The sequence below is a fragment of the Odocoileus virginianus genome, chromosome 16 (genome assembly GCF_023699985.2).
Source record: "Odocoileus virginianus isolate 20LAN1187 ecotype Illinois chromosome 16, Ovbor_1.2, whole genome shotgun sequence".
NCBI lineage: Eukaryota > Metazoa > Chordata > Mammalia > Artiodactyla > Cervidae > Odocoileus > Odocoileus virginianus.
In genome coordinates, this window is record NC_069689.1 from 57250800 (window position 1) to 57276339 (window position 25540).

A 25540-nucleotide genomic window follows, 5' to 3' on the forward strand; every position below is an offset into this window, starting at 1 on the left:
CACGGTCTCCTTCCCCATCAGTCCTGAGGCTGGGCTAGCATCTGTTTCCTCCTTCCTGTCCCCCCACCCCACTGGCAGTACTGGCCCTCTCTCGCAGAGCCTCCCAGGGAGTTTCCCTTCGCTCTGCCCTGTGCATATCTGCCTCAGCCCTCCAGCCCGGCCCAGTCAGCCATGCTGGTGCTTCAGCCGCACTGGACTGTTCTGTGCCCCTGCGCTAAGTCCCTTCAGTCGTGTCTGACTCTTTGAGATCCTGTGGACTGTAGCCCGCCAGAGTCCTCTGTCCATGGGATATTCCAGGCAAGAATACTGCAGAGGATTGCTGTGCCCTCCTCCAGGTGATCTTCCTGACCCAGACATCAAACCGAGTCTCACTGCATTGGCAGGCGGGTTCTTTACCACTAGCGCCACCTGGTTCTGTGTCCCGGACACTCCTTAATCCCCCACCTCCTTGCCGCTGCTCACACTGTTCGCTGGGACTGGGACTTCTTCCTTCCTGTCGCTGATGATTGAAGCCACACCTGGACTTTATAACCTGGAGTAAAATGCCACCTCTGCCTCTTCCAGACTCCCCCCCAAGCAGGGGAGTCTCTGTTCCCTCTGTCTCTCCCTTCTCTGAGCCCCTGTTGGGTTGTGCTTTTCCCACAAGAGTTACTTCTCTGTGGTCAGAATTTACCTTCTCAGGCCATGGCTCCCCTTAGCATTGTCCTGCCCAGTGTGGGGGGGGTAGGGGTGGTGGGGGGCTTGTGCCTGGAAGTCATCCCATTCAGTTTGCATTAGTTGAATTAGCTGAAGCTTCCTTCCCACCAGACCTTTTACAAAAGCCTGAAGAACAGAAAAAGCCACTTAAGTCGAGGCACCAGGAAAAGAATTGAGTTCTCTCTCTGTATCTCATAGACACACACATACATACACAACTCATACTCACCCACACATGATCCCTTTCAGTAGCCATCTGTTCATGTAAGGGCATCAGAAACTCTCCCCCTGCTCCCCAGCCTCATCCCCAAACACACACATTACAAGACTAACAGCTTTTCCACCCTCATATTAGTGGCAGCCCTTACCCCTCCCCCACCTCTGGGTCCCTGCTGGACCCATTTCTCCCTGTTCTGAGCAGGTCCTGCACTTGGCTGTCACTGGGAGATGCAGATGCTCTGTTGCCCCAGTTACTCTTCATCCTTTGCTCCTCCCCTAGAGGTGGAGAGTGGGAGCAGACACCATGAAGCGGTTTATACTGCTCTCTAGTCCAGAAGAGCACCAGCTGTGTGATGGTGCTGGCTGTGAGCCGGGCGGGTCCTTGATGGGAACAAGGATAGGAGTTGTCTCCTGGCCTCTGCCAGAGCCAGGCTGTGATGAAAACTTCTGTCAGCCTACACATGCGTGTGTGCATGTGTGCTAAGTTGCTTTAGTAGTGTCTGACTCTTTGTGACCCCATGGACTGTAGCCTACCAGGGCCTCTGTCCAAGGAATTCTTCAGGCAAGAATACTGGAATGGGTAGCCATTCCCTTTTCCAGGGGATCTTCCTGACCCTTCAGCCTACACAGCACCTTAACCTCTTCTCTGTTCACAGGATGCTTCTGCCCAGCAGTGTGTTCCTGACTCATATTAGTTCTCTCTTTCATCGTCTCCTCCTTTGGCTCAACCTACAGGAAGAGCCTGGAGCATCCACTGATGTGTGGCACTAGAAACCTCCTATTTCAGTCTCTTACCTGGACACCGACATGGCCATCTTCATTTTTATCATAGAACTATGTCCTCCATTCACCATGCATCCTTCTATTCATCTACCCACAATTCATGCATTCACTGTCCTCTATCCATTATCTAACCATCCATCTGTCATCCATTCATCTATCATTCTTCATCCATCCATTCATCTATCCATTCATCCACCATCCACCACCAATCATCTGTCATGAATGCATCTATCCATCCAAACACCCATTCATTCCTCTACCCATCCACCCATCATTCACCATCCATCCATCCACAATTCATTCATTCATCATCCACTATTCATTATCTAACCATCCATCTGTCATCCATCCATTCATCCACCATCAATGATCTGTCAGCCATCCATCTATCCATCCAAACATCCATTCATCCATCCATCATTCATCATCCATCCATTCATCTGTCCATTCATCCACCATCCATCATGTCATCCATCCATCTGTCCATCCATTTATCCACCCAAACATCCATTCATCCATCATCCATCCATTTCTCCTTCCTTTCTTTCTCTCCCTTTCCTTCCCTCCCTCACTCATCCATCAGTTCCTGAAAATATTAAAAGAGGTCCCCAGGCAGACTTTCTGTGCATACTCACCCAGGTGTCTTGAAAAAATTAACCTATTCCCATAGCCCACACCTGAAGTATTCTGAATATGTAGGTCTGGGGTGGCATTTGAAAGTCTGGGTGCTGCTGATTCCCAGAAACCACTCCTTGACTCTTAAGTGGGGCCTGGGGCCAGGTGCATGGGATACAGTTTTCCTGAACCTGGGGCCACTCTCCTTGGGGTTCGTCTACCTGCATATAGATGGATCACTCCCTCTCTGACATTAGGAGCAGATTTCTGACCCCTGCCTGCACCCAATCCAACTGTAGAGTGTGGAGTGAACTTCAGCATGAGTTTTTCCCTCAGCTATTAGTAGGTGCTGGTGGGCTGTGAAGGGTACTTTCTAGAAGTCCCGGGGACATTTAGCAAAGGTTATCCAGACATCCTCTGTGATGGTGTGGAAGGGTCTTGGCTAAGGGGTGGTGCTAGAGCAGCTCTCGAGGATTACCGAGGGGGCCCTAGTGTAAGCAGGCCCTGGGAATGGGTTGGGCGGTGCTTCGTCTAGAACTGGATGCCCTGTTGGTGTGGAGGTATGAGAGAGAAAATACCTCTTAGGACTGGAGGTGACCTCTGGGTGAGAGAGCTTAGCCCACTGAGATAGGTCCTCCTGTGTAGACAGGGGTCTCTCTATTTCATCCACAGTGACTGGCCTATAGGGGTGTGCAATGCAGTTTTCCTTAATATGTTTTCTTTTAAAGATTTTTTGATGTGGACCATTTAAAAAGACTTTATTGAATTTGTTATGATATTGCTTCTGTTTTATGTTTTGATTGTTTGGCCTCTAGGCATGTGGGAATCTTAGCTCCCCAATCAGGGATTGAACCCACACTCCTTGCATTGGAAAGCGAAGTCCCAACCACTGAACCACCAAGAAAGTCCCTCAATATGTCTTAATTAACTAAAAAACAGATGATGCAATGACTTGACTTTCCTAAGGCCCACAGGCAGGAGCAGAGTAGGTACCAGCCGCCCGGTCCCTCAACTGCTCACTCCAGCAAGCCTGTACCTTTGTTCTGTCCTGCCAAGGAGTGGATTTGTTCGTTCCCTGTCCCCTTGGGCCATGCCTTTTCCTAGGAGGAAGTCCAGGGCTATGCCCAGACTAGCTCACCTTGGCTTCCTGGGTGTTGGGGGGCTGGCTTCATTCAGGCCTTGGGCCCAGCCCCAGCTCTTCTCTCCTTGGGTTAGCCTGGTCCTCTGGTCCCTTTGATTATACACACAGCTTGGGGCCCTTCTTCCTTAGAAGGTGATGTAGTTGTGACTCCTGCATGCTCCTTGGAGCTCAGTGTGAGGGTTTCCAGCCAGCCCTATGGAAGGAGGCAGATTCAGTGGTTAGGCCTGTCAGACATCAGGCACAGGGTTTGGAGGAGCAGATGGACAATGGCAGACGGACAGTGGCAGAGGGCACTCAGACATGTCATTCGCCCAGGTGGGCGGGATGACCAGAGAGTGAGGACCTGGTAGCTCTGGTCCTGGTCCCTGAAAGTCACGGGGTGGCCCAGAGGGGCCCAAGTTCTGTAGACAAACTATGAATGCCACAGTGCCTGGGCTGTAGGCAGAGGCTGCGCTGGGAGAGAATGCATTCACTAGCCAGGAAATTCCATGCACCCGTGTGTTTATATTGATAAGTGACCACCTCCTGTTCTGGTCATTGCAGTTCCTGGACAATTGTGGGGGCTGCTGCCGTTGTCCTGCTCCTGGTGGCCCTGCTGGCTCGTGTCCTGGTCAAAAGAAAACCCCCTCGGGACCCACTGTTCTATGGTATGTCTCCATGGGAGGAGGCCCTTTGTGTCCACCTCAGGGCACAGCATGTGAGCCTCTGTCTGTTTTCCATTGTGGCTGTGAATACGCTGAGCCAACTGGTAAGGTGATGCAAAGTGCAAGAGTATTTCCAAGATGCAGCCCTGCTTCCCTCTAAGTGAAGGACTCTCGCTAGCAGTGCACCCCACCCTGTCCCAGCTGGGACCCAGGCAGGACACCCGTCTGTTCCTTGCCTCTGCCCTGAGTCATGCTCTGACCTCTGACCTGAGCCATGCTCTGACCTCTGACCTCGGATCTTGTACCAGCTCCTTCCTGGCTTTCGGCCTTCAGCCAGCTATTTGTAGCCCCTTCCATTTGGCTTTGAGCTTAGCGGTCTGGTGCCTCAGTATGCACATTTGTACAATGAGGAGGGTTGGTACAAACATTAAATAAGATACTGTTTATAAAGTACTTGAAAAAAAAATAAAGTACTTGAACCACTGCCTGGCAAATACACATGGATCTTAAATAAATGAAAACACCACTGATTGAGCACCTGTGGTGTGCCTAGTATGACTCTGAGCACATTAGCAGTATCATTTTAGTTAATCCTCACAACAAACAGGGCTTTCCTAGTGGCTCATATGGTAAAGAATCTGCCTGCAATGCAGGAGACCTGGGTTCGATCCCTAGATCGGGAAGATCCCCTGGAGAGAGGAAGCTACCTACTCCAGTATGCTGGCCTGGAGAATTCCATGAACAGAGGAGCCTGGCAGATACAATCCATGAGATCACAAAGAGTCAGACACTGAGCGACTAACACTTACACTTTCTTTCTTTCACAACAATATCCTCTCTGCCCACACGAAGAATCTGGTTCAGAGGCACTGAGAAATGGGGTCAAGAATTACAGCCAGTGAGACAGCACTGATGCCCCAGATTTTTCCTAGTTTGCATATAAAAAACTCTGAAGCTTAGAGAAATGAAACTTACCTAAGCGCTGACAGCCAGTCAGTCGATGAGCTGGGCCTGTCTGAATCCATGTCCTTTTTCTGCCTCCAGTCCCCCTGCCACTGGTCTGGCCTCTGCCCACGTTTGCAGACTGGCCTCCTGCCGCCGGCTTCCTTCCCCTTCCTCCGTGCTCCGCGGAGCCCTCGCTCAGCGGCACTCGTGTTTCTCCAGGGTCCTCAGGGCTGAGTGCCCTCCTCTCTCTCAGCCCTCTGTCCTCGTATCAGCCAGTTCAGCCCCGACTGGAGGGCATGGACTGTCCTTGTCATCGGTGACCCAGAGCCTGACACTGCTGTTGGCATCAGCGATTGTCGGTAGAACAGCCGAATGATCAGTTGCTGAAGGCTTCCTCTTCCGGGAGACACACAATGGCTGATCACCTAATGGCTCATCAGTGTCCGAGAGATCTGGACCAAAGGCCTGCACGGAGGCATGGGGAGGCAGGGCACATGTGGGCCTCCCACTCTCCCTGGGGAAAATGTAGACGCTGCACTCCTGGTTGCAGACTTGGGGCATGGTCAGCTTCCCTGCTCTGTAAGTTAACCTTGCCTGCCTTCCTGGGCATTTTCTTGTTTCACAGCTGTTCTTATATTCACCATCAAATTTTTTTAAAAATTTCTTTCTTTTGGGGTGTGCCATGCAGCGTGCAGGATCTTAGTTACCCGACCAGAGATGGAACCCATGGCCCCTGCATTGGGAGCACAGAGTCTTAACCACTGGGCCACCAGGGAAGTCCCACCACCAGATCTTTTTACCATCCATGCCCAACACACAGTTTGATGCTGATTTGTTATGATTTGAACAGAGAGCTTTATTGACAAACTGCCACATGCTAAATTTGATCACTCACTGTTTAAAAAGTATTATTCCTTAGCTGGTAGTTGTTGCTGGTAGTTTTCAGTCCACTGAGGAGCTTCTCACATCCTTAGTGAGATTCTCTAAGATGCTGTGGCTTTCCCTCTTTAATATTCAATGGTTCCACCTCATATCCAGTTTTCTAAAAATCACTAGCCTTCCTTCCTAAAACAACCGTCACTTTCACATCAGCCACTGTTTGTCTGTAGGATCTCCAGTGTGGGGTAAGGCAAGCACGCTGGATACACGGTGAGTCGGGCCACCTGGTAACCATTGGTGTGAAAGATCTCTTTTGAGTCAGTGGTCACCTCTGTGCTTCCTGGGTCACAGGGGAATGGTTTTGCTCCTGCCGCCCAGCTGGAATGCAGATGTGCCTTGGCAGCCACATGCAGGAAGTGGAGGAGGGGAGTCGGGCAGCCTGCTAGAATCCCCTGGGACCTTGTCATGCGCTCCTCCGAGTGGGTGTCCTCTTGCAGGTCATGACACTGGTGGGCGGCTCCAGCTGTGTGCACGGGAGGTATGTTCTGTGAGTCCTTGTTGACGGCATCTATAGAGTCTTCTGGAAAACATGACAAGAAATCATTACTGGGGACTTCCCCAGTGGTCCAGTGGCTAACACTCCACGCTCCCACTTCAGGGGTCCCGGGGTTCAATCCTTGGCTGGGGAACTAGAATCCCACATGCCTCTCAGCTAAGACCTAGCACAGCCAAATAAATAAAATTAAAAATGAAAAAGAAATCATTACTGGTAGACGCCAAGCTGTTAGGCTTTGCCCCCTGAGCTGTGGCTTTCTGAACTGTTGCTTTCTCTGCTCTAGTGTACGCGGTGTTCGGATTTACCAGCGTCGTAAACCTCATCATAGGACTGGAGCAAGATGGGATCATCGACGGGTTCATGACACACTACCTGAGAGAGGTACGGGGGCACTTAGCACCATACGCACCATGGGAACCAAAGGGTCGGCGACTCCAACAGTATTGCTCTAGCTGGAAATCCTTTCGTGTCATGTAAGAAGGCACGACCCGTGCTATTTCATTGACTGCTGTGGACGCAGGACACTCAGTTACGTGGAAAGTGAAGTGGAAAGTTAGGATTAGATCATGGGAGGCAGTTCTCCTCAGTGTTGGGTCTTACAACTCTATCTTCACACCTGACTCACCACCTTCCTTCTCTACTTGTGTTTAAAATAAGTGGGGTACTTTAAGGCTTCTCAGGCGGCGCTGTGGTAAAGAACCCAGCTGCCAATGCAGAAGATGTAAAAGACGAGGGTTCAGTGCCTGGGTGGGGAAGATCCCCTGGCAGAGTAAATGGCAACCCAATCCAGTATTCTTACTTGGAGAATCCCATGGACAGAGGAGCCTGGTGGGCTACAGTCCATGAGGTTGCAAAGAGTCGGACACGACTGAAGTGACTTAGTAGGAGCAGCAGCAGAGGTCTTTAAATGAAGTCAGTATCTGTGTATCTGTTGTTATCAATGCATTACTCCTTAAGAAATCCCAAGTCAGTCAGTCTTAAATGTGTAAACTGCCAAACATGGAGTCAGTTAATAAAGCCATTTGGTTGTGATGATGAATACGTGCTCTGCTCCTCATCACAGCATTATCAATCTACCTGGCACTTGACAGAGCTGGTCCTCTTTCCTTATTTGATGGTGTGATGAATCTAGCCCCAGAGAGGTTAAGTAACATACTCAAGGTCACATAGGAAATAAGGAGCAGTGTAGTCATCATTCATATTTCAGGTAATGGGGAGCTTTGAGTGCAAGCCAAGGGAGTTTGGGTTTTGTCCCTTGTGTGAGGGAAGATGTTGAGTCAGGGGACAATGCAGTCAGCTCAAAGAAGGATGGGTTTGAAGGGAAGGGTCAGTGCTGTGAGCTAGGACACCAGCCAGGAGGTGTCCTGCAGGGCCAGTGAGGGCATGAAGGTGACCCAGATGGAGGCCAAGCATGAACGGTAGAGAGGAGGGATGAACTTCAGAGAATCTGAGTGGCTGGAATGAGTAGGTCTCAGGGATGAGCTGGGGGCAATGGGGAAAATAAGGGCTAAGATACCATCCTGACTCTGGAAGCACTTAAAGGGGTCCCTCCGTGACGCTGCCCTAGCTTAAAAAATTTTTTTAAATTTAAGTTTGATTGTGCTGGGTCTTCTTTGCTGCACAGGCTTTTCTCTAGCTGCAGAGAGCCGGGGCTGCTCTGTAGTTGTGGCAGCGCCTGGGCGTATCATTGCGGGGTCTTCTCTTGTTGTGGAGCATGGGCTCTAGGGCTTAGTTGTTGCAGCTCCCGGGCTCTAGAGCACAGGATCAGTAGTTGTGGCAGACGGGCTTAGCTGTCCCTTGGCATGCGGGATCTTCCCAGACCAGGCATGGAACCCGTGTCTCCTGCATTGGCAGGCAGCTTATTGTTGTTTTTTTTTTTTCACTACTGAGCCACCAGGGAAGCCCTGCCCTAGTCTTTTTTAAAAATGGCAATGGCAGTGGATGACACACGTTTTCCAGATAGACTTGGGGGTGGAGGGACTCCAAGGAGAAGAGACAGTGTGGGCAGAGGCTTCGAGATGAGAAACAGCACGGGGCTCCCCACTGCCAGGCAGGGATGATGCTGAGTTCATCTGGGGATGTGAGGAGTTTCAGATGGGTAAGGGACATCCTGGCAGGTGGCCCAGCAGGCAAGGCTTTGCAGGTGTTGAGCTCGGGGAAGAGATGTAGGGACCATCTCAGGACAGTTGGCACCTGAAGGTCTGAGAAGAGAAGGTAGAGAGAGGAGGGCTGAGGGTGGAACTTTGGAGACCTTGGCCAGAAGACCAGGAGCCTCTGAAGTGGCCTGGGAGGGGACAGGCACAAACACAGAAGGAGGGCTTCCCAGGTAGTCCGGTGGTCAAGAATCTGACTACCAATGCAGGGGATGCAGGTTTGATCCCTGGTCCGGGAAGATTTCACATGCTGTGGGGCAACTAAGCCCGTACGCCACTACAGAGCCCATGCTCTAGAGCCTGCCTGGTGTAACTGCTGAGTCCTTGTGCCCAAACTGCTGAGCCTGCACGCCCTGGAACCTGTGCTCCACAACAAGAGAAGCCACCACAAAGAGAAGCCTGTGCACCGCAACTAGAGAGTAGCCCCCGTTCTCTGCAACGAGAGAAACCCCATCTGCAGCAACAAAGACCCAGTGCAGCCAACAATAAAAAAAAAAAAAAACATATATTTAAAAAAGAGGCAGAAATACCCAGGGAGTTTAGGGCCACAGAGCTCACAGCGAGGAGGGTTTAGGAAGGAGGTAGCTGCCAGGAGGGCCTGGAGTTTGAGTAAAAGGGGGATGAGGAGGGGGCTGAGGTGCAACTGTGGGAGGGGTGCAGGGCCCGGCTGGGGGACGTGGCTGCCAGAGAAGAGGAGGTAGGGCTTGTCTTGCAGTTGCCACCAGCTTTGGGAGGTTTCTGAGCTGAAGAATGACATGTCCAGAGCTAGGGCAGGGGTGTGGTGAATCGGCAGGAGAGGAGAGAGGTGGGATGACCGCGTAGGAAAGGTCTAGTGAGGGGTGCTGAGGGCTCAAATGAGGCTGTGACGAGAGGGAGGATTGCCTGGGGTTGACATCATAGAGACGGATCAATGGGACCTGCCAGCAGACTGCGTAAGAGAAGGAGGAGTGAAAACGACCCTGTGGTTCTGAGCTGGGCAACCTGAGTGGTGTCTCCATGAACACAGGCCAAGTGGGGCTTGGCTGAGGGGACAAGCTGATGCGTTAAAGGAGGTGAGGCTAGGGTCCCTGGACCCATCCAGTGGAAGATGTTCAGCAAGCCACTGGGTGAGGCCAGCACAGCTCAGAGAACCAGATGTGTAGGCATGCATGATGAAAAACATGAACTTGGGTGGACTTCCCTGGCGGTCCTGTGGCTAAGACTTCATGCTTTCACTGCCAGAGGCCCAGGTTCCATCCCTGGTAGGGGAACTAAGATCCCACTTGCGACATGGGATGGCCAAAAAAACCCCCCAAAAACAACATGACCTTGGATGGTATTATTCAGTCAAAGCACGTCAGAGAGAAAAGATGTGGGTTGGGCATGAGTATTAAAGCCTGACTTGTATGTTGCTTCCTCCCTCCCCCCCGCCCCATCCCCCTGCCCCACCCCCCTGCCCCGTGATGCTCACGTGATTTGATGTGTGAGGCAAGATGACAGGCAGTCCTTGCCCCAAGGAAGTGCAGAAAAAGCCCTGCTTGGCTGGCTGATTGACGGGCTGGTTGATCTGCACTCTTCCTTGTTGTGGAAAGGTCTTCAGGCATCTTAGGAAGACATCTGAAACAAGGCAGGAGAGCACAGGTGTGGAAGAAGGGAAGACAGGAGAGTGGGGAGGAGCCAGAATGACACCAAACACCCAGGCAGTTTCGGCAGTGACTTTCCAGCAGTGGCCTGCAAACATAAAGCACCTGGGACAAGGAAATGTGTTCATGGCTCATCGTATAATCTGTTTATAAAACTAAAAATTTCTTGGAAGTATATCTCTTCTTCTTTTTGTTGTTTAGTTGCCTAGTCATATCCAACTCTTTTGTGATTCCCATGGACTGTAGCCCACCAGGTTCCTCTATCCATGAAATTCTCCAGGCAAGACTACTAAAGTGGATTTTCATTCCCTTCTCCAGGGAATCTTCCTGACCCAGGGATCTAACCTGTGTCTCCTGCATTGGCAGGTGGATTCTTTACCAATGAGGCACCTGGGAAGCCCACAGCTCTTCTTGGTAGTACAATTTCTGTTAGGAATTAGCTGTGTGACCTTAGGCAGGTCAGGTAACCTCTTGGAACTTCTATTTGCTTATCTATAAAATCGGGTCACTTGTATGTATCCCATGGTGCTGCTTGGAAGGTTGAATGAGGGGCAAGGTGTGAAGCCTGTCCATGCCTGCATAGGGGATAGCAGCGGGGGAAAGCCCTGCCTTCCTTACATGCAGCCCAGCAGGCCTCTGGGTCAGCATGAATTTTGAAGGTCAGTCAAGTGACTTTGGTCAGCAGGGTCTCCCCTGGCCACCCTGCCTGGCCAGAGATAAACACCTTTAGTCACAGACTGGACTTGGCCTCAGTGAGTTCACCACAAGGGCAGGATTGCTTGTGATACCATCTGTTTTGCATCACTGTACACACCTATGTGGGCTTCCCAGATGGCACTAGAGAATCCACCTGTCAGTGCAGGAGATGTGGGTTCGATCGCTGGGTCAAGAACATCTCCTAGAGATGGGGATGGCTACCCACTCTAATATCCTTGCCTGGAGAACCCCATGGAGGGAGGAGCCTGGTAGGCTACAGTCCATGGGGTCACAAAGATTCAGACACGACTTAGTGACTGAACAACAATACACCTGTGTAGACCTAGCATGGGACAGGCACGGACTCATTCCACCTGCTGTGGCAGACCCTAGTTTTGGTGGCTCCAGGGTACATGTATATTTTCATTGCTGTTGTTCAGTCACTAAGTCATGTCTAACTCTTTGTGACTCAATGGACTGTAGCCTGCCAGGCTTCCCTGCCCTGTATATTTGTATACATATATATGTATATAAAACATGTTTATTTTCATGTTCCTACCAATTTTGTAATTGTCTCGGATTCTGAATAGTTTCACTTCAGCATACGAACATGTTAGTTCTGCTGTTTTATTTTACATGCAATACTGGTCTGGTATTTTGCTCTGAAATGTTTGAGTTTTATTTACAGTGGACTTCTTATGCTCTCCTCAGGGTGAACCGTATCTGAACACAGCCTATGGACATATGATCTGCTACTGGGACGGCTCTGCTCATTATCTGATGTATCTGGTGATGGTGGCAGCCATAGCCTGGGAGTAAGTCAGCTAACCTGGTGGGTGTGCCTGGGTCACCTTAGCAACTGACAGGCGAGGCAGATACATAGAGAGGGGCACACGGACATGGGTACAGGCTCTGTGGACCCAAGTGATACGTGCATTTACAGCATTTTTGCAGCATTTACTCCCTTTTGAACATATGCCTTTGGACTGCCCCTCTGGCTTCCCTGGTCGCTCAAATGGTAAAGGATTTACCTGCAATGCAGGAGACCCAGGTTCGATCCTTGGGTCTGGAAGATCCCCTGGAGGAGGGAATGGCTTCCCACTCCAGTATTCTTGCCTGGGAAATTCCATGGACAGAGGAGCCTGGTAGGCTGCAGTCCGTGGGGTTGCAAGGAGTTGGATATGACTGAGCGACTAACACACTTTTTTTGCCACGATGGACAGCTCCAGCTGACCCCTTAATGTTCTCATTTCCAAGAATAAAAGCCCGTTGTAATTCAAAACTTCAGACTCCTTTCAGTTCAGAGCTCTCTCCCTCCAGCTCAGGTTTAACCCTGAGACTGAGCGGTCTGCACTGAGGCTGGGGTACACTGTCAGTCCTTTTATTACTTCTCAGCTCACTCCTCTGGGAGCATGTGTGTGTATGTGGAATTAAGGGAAGAGGAGCAGAGTCTTCCCCGCCCCCGGGGAGCAGAGTCTTATATGACCAGTGCTGTTTTCTGGGTATTGGGAGCCAGGTGGTATGCTGGCTCTGCCTTGGGGGGGGCGCATGTGTTGGGTCTTTGGAGACCCCTGCCATAGGAACCGGGCTTTCCAGGTGGCACTAGTGGTAAAGAACCCACCTGCCAATGCAGGAGACATAAGAGACATGGGTTCGATCCCTGGGTTGGGAAGATCCCCTAGAGGAGGGCATGGCAACCCACTCCAATATTCTTGCCTGGGAAATCTCATGGACAGAGGAGCCTGGCAGGGTACAGTCCATAGTATTGCGAAGAGTTGGACACGACTGAAGTGACTTAACACACGCATGCACCATAAGTGCCTCTGCACTACCCTGATTCCTGAAATGAGCAATGCTCTTGTGGACTGAAATTGTGTGACTCTTCTGCCCATGGGGTACACCCACAGCTTCTTTCTGCTGGAACCCCTATAACCCAGAAGGCATACCCTTGGGGTAGAGTCCTTTAAAGATGTCTCAAGTCCACCTACCTTCCCAGGCCTCCCTTTGGCTCCAGGTTCAAGTTTCACATTCTAGCTCCTCACAAGGTTGAAATTCAGCTTGACCAACTGTCCTGTTCCCCTCCCCAGCCCCCATTTGTCCACTCCAAGATAGTCCCAGCTAATTTCTTGACTTTTCTAGGCTCTCGCCCTTCTCTTCATGAATGTTCCCAAGCTCCAGGGAACACAGCAGGTGTTTCCGAGAATGCTCAGGCTCTGCCTCCTGTCAAGTGTGGGCCAGCATTTCTGTGGTCCTGTTGGGGAAGAAGATTCTGATTTGCCCCCTGCTGACAGTCCCAGTCACCGTGAATGGGCCTCCTGGGATCTGATACATTGGGCTTGGCGGGTCGGGCAGGGCAGAAAGCACACAGTATTCTTCACTTCTCTTTCCCGGCAGAGAATCCCTTTTTGAATTTCTCTGAGCCCCTTATGGAGGTGGGTTGTCACTTGTTATTCAGTCACTAAGTCCTGTCCAACTCTGTGACACTACAGACTGCAGCACACCAGGCTTCCTTGGCCTTCACCATCTCCCGGAGTTTGCTCAAACTCATGTCTATTGAGTCAGTGATGCGATCTAACCATTTTGAGTTGTCAGTTATCAGTTGCAAAAACTTTTTGTCAACATCACCTATTAAGATTAGAGGTATGTGTCTAGCAGCTCCTTCCGAACATGGGTTATGTGTCACTTACTGTACTTATCTTTGGGACTTTGAAATTCTGTGATACCTGGGAAAGTCCATTTATTAGCATCCTACTACTCATACTTACAATGATTTTAAAAATGGATCCAATTTTCTTCTTTGAACCTTCTTTTCCCTTTCATGCTGTGAGTTTCATAAATAATAGTGAAATGCAGGCCTCCTTCAAAAGTGATGACCATAGTGTGGTTGACCAGAAGATTAGTGTAGCAAGCATAATTTCCTATGCAAAAGGACACAAAGAGGATTCTATAGCTCATCACATAGGGAAATGCAATTTGATCAATCACCAGGGTTCCTTGTACTGGATTTATTACTCTTGATTCAGTACATTTTCGATTCACGTACTTTACTAGTTACAACAGAGATCAATTGTGGAGCATCTTATACTAATAGTATTCTAAAACAAGTGTGCTAAGTCAGGATTTTTTTCATTACAGGGAAAGTTATAGAACCATTGGCCTATATTGGGTCGGATCTATTATTATGAGCATTGTTGTTTTTGTGCCAGGAAACATTGTAGGTAAGAAACTTTATCTTAAAATTCACTTTCCTTTTCTGAAACAATGGGAATAATTTTTAAATAGGGAAGCTATTTTGGTTGTGATAGAACCAAGACATTCCAAGTTTACCAAAGAGCTGTTTTGCAGTTACTTCTTTTCCCTTCCAACTTTCCTTTTAAGAAATGCTGTTGAGCAATTTTCAAAAGTGTATACTGAATAACTAGACTAATATCAGTGATTCATGACTTCTAGAAAGATCTAGTGGGGTAAATATTGGGTTTGTCACTACATTCAGTATAAAGATACTTCTTACATCTCTTTGTACTATATATAACTTGACACACAGTGGGCACATGATAATATACTTGAAAATTAAGATTCTTGAAAGCTGATATAAAAGTTATTTATGCGTGCCAGAAATCAGGATATTATATTAAGTCTACTTTTAAAGTACTGTAAATAAGGCATACCTGTTAATAAATACCTAATAGTTTTAAACTGACCTATGCTTCTGGTCTCATTAAAAATACTGTCTGGTCCATATCAGGATTTTAGATGACTTGAGATGGGGAAGGGTCCTACATGTTACTTGTATGTGGATATACTTTTGGTAAACTTTTGACTTTTTCTTTCTTTCTTTTAAATAGGGAAGTATGGAACACGTATTTGCCCTGCCTTTTTCTTAAGCATACCATATACTTGTCTTCCTGTCTGGGCTGGTTTCAGAATCTATAATCAGCCATCAGAAAATTATAATTATCCCTCAAAGGTGATTTTATTAATTTAAATGTAAACCTGTTCTCAAACTCAGAGGTCACTTGTATCCACCAGCTATGGGACTGGACCAGGCCTCCAGGGACGTAGCCTTTGGGGCAGTCGGTCAGCGTGACTGTGTTGATTCTGCAGCAGTGGTTCACACCTTATTATGGCGGCCAGATGGTCTGCTTCTGTGTGATTAGATCTGCTTTGATTGGCTAGGCCATGCTTTTTGGAACTTCTGGTGCCACAGGTTACTCTGGCTCTTCCCATTAGATTCCGCATTATTGCCCAGTGTATGAGGTTTATCTGGGGGTGCTAATGGCCTGGAGTTTGAGCATCTGGGCACCTCTTTCAGAGCTATCTATGCACTACTGCCCCAGAGGGAGGCTGGAGAGACACTGCTGTTCCAGGTAGCACACAGTCAGAGGGTCTGATTACCAGGACATCCAGGCACATGGAGACTGGCTGCAGGACATCTTCTGAGATACCTCCCTTCCAGTCACAGCCAAGGTGCTCAAGGTGAAACAATACTGGCCCGGCAGGTACTCTGTTAAGGTCTTCAGTTCTAAGCTAGTGACATCTTTCTAAGTTTCTCTTCCTTTCATAGATATTAGATCCTTAAGCAAAATTGATACATGAAAATATGAGTTACTAGAGATAATCAGAACATGATTCTTCATTTTACAAAAAGACTTACAATAGAATTCATTAAAATACATTTTAATTTACAAACACTTCATTTGTGAATGTTTGGACACATGCTATGTAAACTCAGCTTGGCACGCTGATAACTGGTGCCTCCTTATACCCTTTGAAGATGAGGTGGTTGTTAAAAAAACAAGCAGACAGTAACCATGGCCTTAAAGGCTTCCCCAGTGGCTCAGTGGCAAAGAACCTGCCTACAATGCAGGAGATGTAGGTGTGATTCTTGGGTCGGGAAAATTCCCTGGAGGAAATGGCAACCCACTCCAGTATTCTTGCCTGGAGAATCCCGTGGACAGAGGAGCCTGGTGGGCTACAGTCCACGGGGTCACAAAGAGTCAGACACGACTGAGCGACTAAACAACAAACCATAGCCTTCCTTCTTGCTTCACTGACTCTGATGCTCCAGGCTAGCATATCTGTACTGTTCATGTTGTAAGACACACAAACTGTTAATTTTTTAAAAAACTGTTAAAACACAGTGATGGCCAGGGAGAAATAGGCAGTCATACAGTGCTGATACAAACACAAATTCAGAATCACTCTGCAAAGCCCCTTGGCAATGTTATCAACGTTAACAAATTTAAGTTTTTAACCTTAGTAATTCTGAGGGCTGTATCCTAAGAAAATAATCAGAGATTCTGTCAAAGATTTATGTACAAAGTTGCTCGTCATTGCATTAAGTATAAACAGTGAAGATGCCTAAATATCCAATGATGGCACTACCATGTGGCAGTAAGTTTTAAAAGAACTTTTAACAATGTGGTTAAGTACTCATAGGTAGTGAGAGGCAAAAAAACAAATGCAAAGTTGTTTATACATTAAGTCCTAACTTTGTGAAAAAATAAATGTAGATTATATATTATACTTAACACATGTAGTATTATATATACATATAAAACTATGTATTTGTGACTGGAAAATACAACAAGTGTTAATAGTAGTATGACGGGTTACTGGTTTATTTTAAAGATGAGTACATTTTACACTTAAGATCATAAAAATGCTATTTAAAAAAATATGGCCTCACAGAACCTGAAGGGCCCTTCAAGATCACTAGGCCCAATCTCCTCATTTCACTGATGAGGAACTGAGACTTGGGGAGAGGAATTATTTTCCTAAATTACCTTGTTAGTGGTTTTGAATCTTGGAAGTTATCTTACCACAGTATCTTTGTTTCAGTAGGTCTCAGATTATTCTTTGGCAGCTCATCAGTTACCAACTCTATTTTAGGTCATTCAAGAGGTCCAAGCAAAAGACCTGCTGAGAAGACCTTTTGATTTAATCTTGGTTTTGTGTCTCCTTCTGGCGACCGGATTTTGCGTGTTTAGAGGCTTGGTAAGCATAAGGGACCACAATAACATAAAAAAAAATTTTTAAATCAGATTTTCCATGGCACTAACAAAACATACTTCCTATTAGAGCCTAGTGGAGAAGAAAATGACAACCTAGTCCAGAATTCTTGCCTGGGAAATCCCATGGACAGAGGAGCCTGGAGGGCTACAGTCCATGGGGTTGCAAAAAAGTCAGACATGACTGAGCAACTAAACAACAAATTAGAGCCTAGAGGCCTGGACCTGCTTCCTGCTACCCTCCTACCCTCACCCCAAACCTCTCCTCCCAAAGGGGGTCCCTTCTGGGCTGTTTCATGACATCTTCTTGAGGTCCTCAGATCAAGCTCTTTACCAATTAATCTTTTTATTTTAAGGCTCCTGAAAAATTAGCCATTCCTCTCATTCATTTGTTTGATGTTTCTGATTGAAATCTCTTTGTTAAGGGTGGTGACTTTAGACTCTAATCAAGCTGGCACAGAGCGTTCATGTGTTCTCAGGAGCAGGGAGATGGGATTGAGGACAGGGTATCGGAGTAAGCTGTCAGACTCCTGGCTGTTTCCTAGCTGTGTAGTCTCGGAAACATCACTTAACCTCTTTGATCCTCAGTTTCTTCCTCTATAAAGTAAGGGTACCTACCTTAGAGTATTATTTGAAGATTAAATGATAAGGCACATCAGACACTTGCAGAGGGCCTTATACCTAAAAAGTACTCAGTAAGTGACTGCTTTGTTTTTGTTGATCAAGGGTCCTTCAGAGTATCCCAGTTTCATGGTTTATCCTCAGTAGCAATAGATTTGAATTATATGGTTAATTATATTCAGCTGCAATGACGATTACTGTTCTAAGCCTGCTGGCATTGCACAGCAGTTGGGGGGCAGAATGGTAAATGTAAACTGATGCAGCTGATTCATTGTTTTGGGGTCCTTGGGCTGTAAGGGACCTGTATGACAGGTAGGTCAGGGTGAGTAGTCCTCAGAGCTATCTCCCTCTGTGGATCGTCAAAAACTTCCTGGAACAGAGTCAGCTGGTAGGAGTGGCCTGGGGAAAGGATGTAAAGGAGAAAGCAGTGCAGAGGCTTTGCTCAGACCAGAGCACTGATACCATTCCTGGTTGGCTGATGTAATTCCTCAAGTCCAAAGGAGAAAAACAGCAACCATAAAAATGAGCTGCAACTGTTTTCTTGCACAGCCATCTCCATGCCCCTGTGCACATGAGAAAAACCTGGGTAAAGTGTGTCCCTTGGAAGATGGGGCCTTAAGGTTGGGATTCATTTTAACCAACTCCACCACTGATGTGTTCACCTGTGTTACTTAGGTGGGACAACATTTATGGCTAAGGACACCAGGAGTGGTGCCTCAGGGAGGTGAGTTAAAGGGGACTCAGCATAGTTAAGATGAATCTGGTATAGAAATGTACTATTCTTCCTACAGGGACTAGTTAGCTAGTTATTTCCGGGAAAAGGGAAGTTGATCATTTAAAGCAGCTGTGCTTTGGTTAGCCAAACCTAGACATTTAAACTGAACACGAGAAAGATCCCCAGGTACAGAGAATTAGTCTCCATTTCCTTCTCCACTGTTATCCTCTACTTGATCTCTTTAATCTGTAGAATATTTATTTTCTCTCCCTTTTACTGATGAGCTTCTGAAGTAGCTTTTGTTATATAGAAAGCAGCTTGTGACTAAACTTGGCACATTTAGCCTTATCAGCAAACCTAAGGACCAGATGTGACTGTCTCTTATAATGAACTCATTTTTGTTCTTAGATTGCCTTGGATTGCCCAGCTGAGCTCTGCCGATTATATACGCAATTTCAGGAGCCGTACCTAAAGGATCCTGCTGCTTATCCTAAAATCCAGGTCAGGTGGTTGTACAGCCTATGGTTTTTCTAAAACTAATTTTCTTTAAGAATAGGAAAATGTGATACCATGTAGGAAAGAGGAGTTAACATTTTCTCAGCAGAAAATGTTAATTTTGTGTGTATGTGTGCTTTTCATCAGGCTAGGTTAACTGCCATTTACTGATGGCATTATTTCTGTTCTGTGCAGATGCTGGCGTATCTGTTCTATTCCGTCCCTTACTTTGTGATCGCGCTTTATGGCTTGGTGGTTCCCGGATGCTTCTGGATGCCCGATATAACCCTGATACATGCTGGAGGTCTAGCTCAGGTACTGAGAATATGCTGTTTACTGGAGATTTGGCTGTCATTGTTGGGCATCTAAAAAGAAATACCTCTGCCTTGTGTGTTAGAGAAGGAAATAGTTATTAGATATGTCATCCCCTTTGCTTGACAGTTCTGTAGAAGACATTTCTGCATTATTTAAATCTCAAAATTAACTATCTGGTAGGTGCGCCATCCAGTCATACAGATGAGGAAACTGAGCAAGCAGGATTAAATGATTTCTTCAAGGTCACGTATCCTGCGAGTAGCACTGCTATTTTCTACTGCTGTCTCACAGTCTCTGAGCAGCACGGTTACTAAAAGAGAATTGAGAGCTGTTATTTTTAAGATGTCTGTCTGAATTTAAGGTTTCTGAAGTCCACTGTCTTATCCTACACAGGACCAGGGAAACTGGTTTTTAACAAAGTTCAGCTCCTGGAAAACAGGGCCTGTCATTCCATTTCTCCCTTCTGCTACTCAGCCAGGCCTCTGGCCTAGAATAGTGTTCAGTGAACACTCACTTCATGCAACTGCAAGTGAAATTATTGATGGGAGCATCATACAAAGCATAGTTTTATAAGATAACCTATTAAACCAACTGATGTTAGAAACAAGAAAATTATTTTTTTTCCTACTATAAATTAAAAAAACAGGCTTCCTAGGTGCGCTAGTGGTAAGGAACCTGCTTGGCAGTGCAGGAGGTATAGGAGATGCTGGTTTGATCTCTGAATTGGGAATATCCCCTGGAGGAGGGCATGGCAACCTACTCCAGTATTCTTTGCCTGGAGAATCCCACTGACAGAGGAGCCTGGAGGGCTATAGTCCATTGGGTTGCAGAGTTGGACATTACTGAAGGAACTTGGCATGAATGCATAAATAAAAACACCCCAGATGAACTCATCTTTTAGAATCATTATCTTTGTCTTGCTCTTGTCAAGCAGGCCTAATAATGAGGTTTATCTGGAAGCTCTCAGCATATACGGTTAATGATATCCATGGTATAATAATTCTGCTGGCAAAAAGACACAGTGGAATTTACAGAGTTTAAAAATGGTAATGGCATTTATAGGTTCATACACTGGGCTCAATCTTTCCAATTTGAGGTGCTTCTTAATTACAGAATTAGAGCTTAAATAGGTTGATGCAGTATCCAGTCATGGTTCCTGTCCTTTTCTTGGAGGACACAAGGAAAGAGAACTAATATTTGCCCTCCTTGCAGACCTCTGAATTTCTCTTTCTCAGGCCTTGGTTTTTGGGTCTTTATTTCCATATCTTTTAATACCCACTATAAAGTGATGGCTTTCAAATTTCTATCTTTAGCTCAGACTGTTTCGACTCCTGTATTTAATTCTTGAGTCTCTGACATCTCTGATTTATGTCTAAGATAGGACTCCTGATCCTGCCCACCACTTTTCTTCCACTTCCCCCATCTCTGTAAATAGTCCTTTGTGGCGTCTAGCAGCTCAGGTTAAACACTTGGAGTAATTTTTCACACTTCCCACTCCCTCATCCTCTATCTGTAGCCCATTACTAGGTCTGGTTAGTTCCCACTCGAGTAATTCTCAAACCCACCACTTTTTTTCTTTTGGCCATGCAGCATGTGGGGTCTTAGTTCCCAATCAGGGATCAAACCTGTGCCCCCTGCGTTGGAAGCACAGAGTTTTAACCATTTGACTACTAGGGAAGTCCGCAAATCTGCCACTTTTTTTTTTTTTACAGCTCCCTTGTAGTCTGGGCTCTCATTACCTTGCTTCATGCAAGGCAAGCCACGCTGTGTTCTACTCACCTACTTGTGCAAAGGCAGGCTGTGTGCTCTGCTGGAGGAGCAACTACTCAAGTTTTATTTATGCTTGTGCAAAGATCACATGGGATGTTTTCAAGTCAGGCCTGGCACGGACCCAGCTGCAAAGGAAGCTGATAAATGTGGTCTTCCTGTGTGCCTCAGAGGAAGAAACTGTGTGCTGAACACAGAGCATCGTCTTGGCAAGTTTTTTTTTTTTTTTTTTTTTTTTAAAGCCTCTCTTAAAGATAAGCAGGTAGAACTCAGGCTAGTTGTTACTTGCCTAAGGTCACAACATTACTAAGTGGCAGAAGAGGAATTCAGAATCCCATGTGGCCCCGGAGCCCATCTTCTTCCCCACTGTGCTGTCCCTTTCCTCTTACAGACAGTGAATTAAGCTCCAGCATCCTACAGCATAGAATAGGGCTTTGTACATGGCATGGATGAGGCAGAGGACCTGCTGGGGGTGGAAGGCAGTGACACCTGAGCTCTGGGCTTTGTGGGCTGATTAGATTTGAAAAGACTGAGGAAGCCTTTAAATGCGGGCGTGTGCAGCAGCCAGAGGGTGCTGAGGGCCTCCCCTAGCTCTTACCGGTCCCTTGATTAGACTGTTCAGGGTGCAGCATCTCCTCACTGTCCGTGTGCTCTGCCTGCCCAGGCTGGCTTTCTCTGCATGCTGTGTCACCCGGTCTGCTCCGCACCAGGCCCTGATGCAGGAACACTGAGTGTCACCAGTCAGGAGGCTGGTAGGAGTGAGGCCAAGTCCTGGGCCTGGTCAGATCTCAGGAGACAACCAGAGAACTAGGCAGGAAGCCCTCAGCCAAGGCCTAGTCATGCATGGGGTCAGCAGTCAGGAGGCTTAGGATGGACAGAGCTTGGGGTGAACAGGTGCTTCAACCTGTAACAGTTAAGACCACCCCCACACTGTACACTGTACCTGCCAGCTAGGCTGAACTGGCAGACAGGCACCTGGGACTCTAGCACGTGGTGGTGGTGCTTTAGTCACCAAGTCGTGTCCGACTGATTGTGAACCCATGGACTGTAGCCCACCAGGTTCCTCTGTCCATGGATTTCCCAGGAAAGAATACTAGGGTGGGTTGCCATTCCCTTCTCCAGGGGATCTTCCCGACCCAGGGATCGAACCCAGGTCTCCTGCATCACAGGCATATTCTTTACTGACTGAGCCACCAGGGAAGCCCACGACTCTAGCAGAAGTCCTGGGAAAGGTAGTGTGGAGAGCAGAGCAAACAGCGGCGGCAGTGGTGGTTTTAGCCATACCCCAGGCCTTGCAGAAATCTTTGGGCTCATCCCTCACCAACGGATTTGTAAAGGTAGCCTGAGGCTGTGAACCGGATCCTATAGGTGTCAGAAGGATGTTTCTCCTAACCAGCAGAACAGGGGTAACCCAAGAATCATGTGTCTGACATACCCATAGCTCCTAGCTGGGCTGTAACAGCTACCTATTTAGCCTCAGGAAGACCTAGAAATCACACTGCAACAAGACAGTGCAGACAGTGAGAATGCTGAATTACCATCGTGTGATTTCTTTTCTGCTTGGCAAATACTTGTTTATGAAATGAATTCTCATTGTGAGAGGATATTTGACACTCTTCATAGAAGCACTCTCCATAGGCTTGACTGGCACCCCTAGCTTGTAAAAACTACCACTCCTGATTTAGAAGCTTTATGGATTCATGATCCCACTGAATTTATAAAAATCTGCTTTTACCGAAAGATCTAGTGAACTCCCAAGAACCTGCGACTTAAGAAAAAAAATCTTTGAAAAGCTTCTAAGTCAGTACAAGTCAACAGAAGACATGGCTAGTAGTTATGAGAGCCCTAGTTTCAGACCATTTAGGAATCTGCCAAGCCTGCTGCCTTCAGAAATCAGAAGATAAATCACGAGCTAAAGTAAAATATAATAAAACCAGGACACATTTGGTACCAAAGAATCCCCCTGGGGACTTATTCTTAACCCAAGTCTCTTTCCATGTAAAATTAAAGTTTCAAGTCTAATTTGAAAAGTATTGAGTTGGCCAAAAAGTTCGCTTGGGTTTTCCTTTAAGATATTTTGGAAACCCATATGAACTTTATTACAGGCTGCTTAGATCTACTTATTTGCAATTTCTATCAGTGGAAGAATTTTTTTCTTCTAAAATAGCACTGAAAAGATGTAGTTAATATGGTTAAGAACATGAGCTCTGGGGGCAGACTGGTTTAGCTCTCAGTCTGTCACTGATTAGTTCAGTGACCTTGGTTACTTAACCTCTTTGATTGTTTCCTCTTCTGTTAAGTAATAGTACCTTCCTCATAGAGTTGCTGCAAGGCTTACACGAGGTAATCTTTGCAGAGGGTGTAGAGCAGTGCCTGGCACATCAAAAGCTGTGGGCCTCTTTGTTGCATCCCCAGTGAAAGTTTCGAGAAATGCCTTATGTTGCTCAGAAGATATGTGCATTTGTAGCTCTGTGTGTTGTGTATAGTTACCTAAACATCAGAGAAACTGGAAGCAGCTGTGGGACATATTCACAGTGGGTGTGGCTGGGAGCCTGCCAAGCCATTCAGCAAGCAGGCCACAGCCATAGAGGCAACACATGACCCTTCCCACTGGGTTCAGACTCCCTTGCCCCCTGTCTATTCAGGTGCCATGTACTGTCTCACAAAAGGGTCTGGAGGCTTATCTGTGGGTAACTTGGTTGTCCAGTCGACTATACTGGGAGGCAAATTGTGTAAGTTTTTTCCTTTATGGAAACCTTTAAGAAACATTTGAGACTAAAGGTTTAGAAAGAACACGAGTAATTGATATACTAATTACAAATCTCATTTTAATCATTTGCTTCTGATGCTGATTCACCTCTAAACATCTTCATTTAGTATTAAAACTACAGTTTGGGTTTATTGTCTTTACATGCTTCTTAACCTTTGGTGGAGACACGCAGTCTTGGCATTGTCAAAAGATCAGCAAGGGAATCTAAAAACATGCGCCTGGGTTTTCAACCAAGTAGGGTGCCAGCTCACGAACAAGCGTTTCAGCTGGGTTTTCTGTCTGTGGAAGAACTCCATGTGCTTGGCACTGTCCTAAGCACCTGACAAGAGATCAAGCCATTGAACCTGTATAACAATCCTATGAGGCGGGCTCCATTATTATCTTGCTTTTCAGGCGAGGAGCCAGAGGTAGTTACATACTTAACACAAGGTCACATTGCTGGTTTTTGGTGGAATTGGGATTTGACACTTTCAGTCTGTTTCCAGATTCAGTGTTCTTAACCCCAAGACTATGGTGTTCAGAAAACCCTAAGAAACAGTAACACAGTTCTCAATTAGCTACTTATACCGTATCAGCCAAATAGCCTGGCTGTTGTTACCACGTTCACATTCATTTTTGCCTACATTTTTACATGGATACACAAAACTCAGTTCTCTTTTCTGGAACTAAGATTGGGATTTTTATTCAAATTCTTTCCAGGCTGTCTCTGTAAGAAAACAAGAGCTATTAAAATAAGCCTTTTTTTTTTTTTTTTGCCTTTATTGCCTCATTTTCCATCCCAACCATTCATTCTTTAAAAATCATAATCTCTTAATTAAGGTAAAAAATGATTAGAATGAAGTTTAGGAAAAATGATGAGGTGCTCAACCTCACATCACTGAATTCTGGAGGAATTTCTGGGACCCATAACTTGTACCTATGATCCTGGCCATGAGTCAATTCAGAAGCAATAAGGTCACCGGGTCACCAGATGCTAGCAGGGTGCTCGGTTGAGCTCTCCAGGCTCTGTTCTAAGGAGGTCTTGTGTGCTGGTGGGAACATCACCAGGAAGCTCAGTGCAGCCCCTTCTCAGCTGTGTACTTCGAAGGGAACCCTTCTCAAGTGAGACTGAGGGTCTTTTGAAACTTCAGCATCCCGGAAACCAGACAGCATATGCTTTGGGAGGAAGCTGTGGTTGGGCTGTTCACTCTGGTAGAGGTGAGGCCACTCTAAATACACTGTCAGAACTATGAGCAGTACCAGATACTGCAGAAGACTGGCCTCAGGCCTTCTCTCTCAATTACATACCTCTTTTAACTAGAAATGCAATCATCTTGGGCTTCCCTGGTGGCTCAGATGGTAAAGGATCTGCCTGCAGAAGACCTGGGTTCGATCACCTCTGCCCCTTATTAAATAATTCTGAAGCAAAAGGCCTACTAAAATAGGTATAAAAATAGAGAAATTCCTTGTAGAAGCTTTTTGTATTTTGACAGTCACAAGACCATTACTGTTGAACGTTTATTGAGCTCTAACAATGTGAGAGGTGCCACACAAAAATTCAGACACAGTACCTGCCCGGTGGGCTTACAATCTAATCTAAAGGACATGATCATTTTTTAATGTTCCCATGAGTTTGCTGTTTGTGAAAATGAGGTATTAACTGCACTGGTCAGTGCAGGAAAGGAGCCTATGATATTAGACTTTTTAAGCAGGTTCCCTATGCAAGTAGGCATGACGGCTCATATTATTCTCTTAAACTGTGATTTGCATTTCCCCAAATTTGATTTGAGATTTATGTAAGTCTGAAAAGATAGATACCAAATGCACATTTCTGAAAATCAGGGGTCAAATCTGGCACCTAGTCCAGAAGAAAAAGTCTGATTATATATTCAGAAAAATATTTTTATTCAAAATTGGC

At 46.6% G+C, this 25540-nt stretch overlaps 1 protein-coding gene across 3 annotated transcripts in view; it reads left to right on the forward strand.

Moving 5' to 3' along the window:
• The window catches only part of TM6SF1 (transmembrane 6 superfamily member 1), a 29348-nt gene that overhangs the window by 1799 nt on the left and 2009 nt on the right, over positions 1–25540 (forward strand). The window contains exons 2-10 of one of the 3 annotated variants that reach the window (XM_070478266.1): positions 3998–4101; positions 6762–6859; positions 11661–11764; positions 14085–14167; positions 14795–14916; positions 16842–16946; positions 18705–18797; positions 18987–19106; positions 20819–21082. In XM_070478266.1, the coding sequence (XP_070334367.1) occupies positions 3998–4101; positions 6762–6859; positions 11661–11764; positions 14085–14167; positions 14795–14916; positions 16842–16946; positions 18705–18797; positions 18987–19106; positions 20819–21064 (1075 nt within the window). In that variant the 3' untranslated portion in view covers positions 21065–21082. The remainder of the gene's footprint in view (positions 1–3997; positions 4102–6761; positions 6860–11660; positions 11765–14084; positions 14168–14794; positions 14917–16841; positions 16947–18704; positions 18798–18986; positions 19107–20818; positions 21083–25540) is intronic. The other 2 variants (XM_020877540.2, XM_020877539.2) reach the window with 2 other exon arrangements.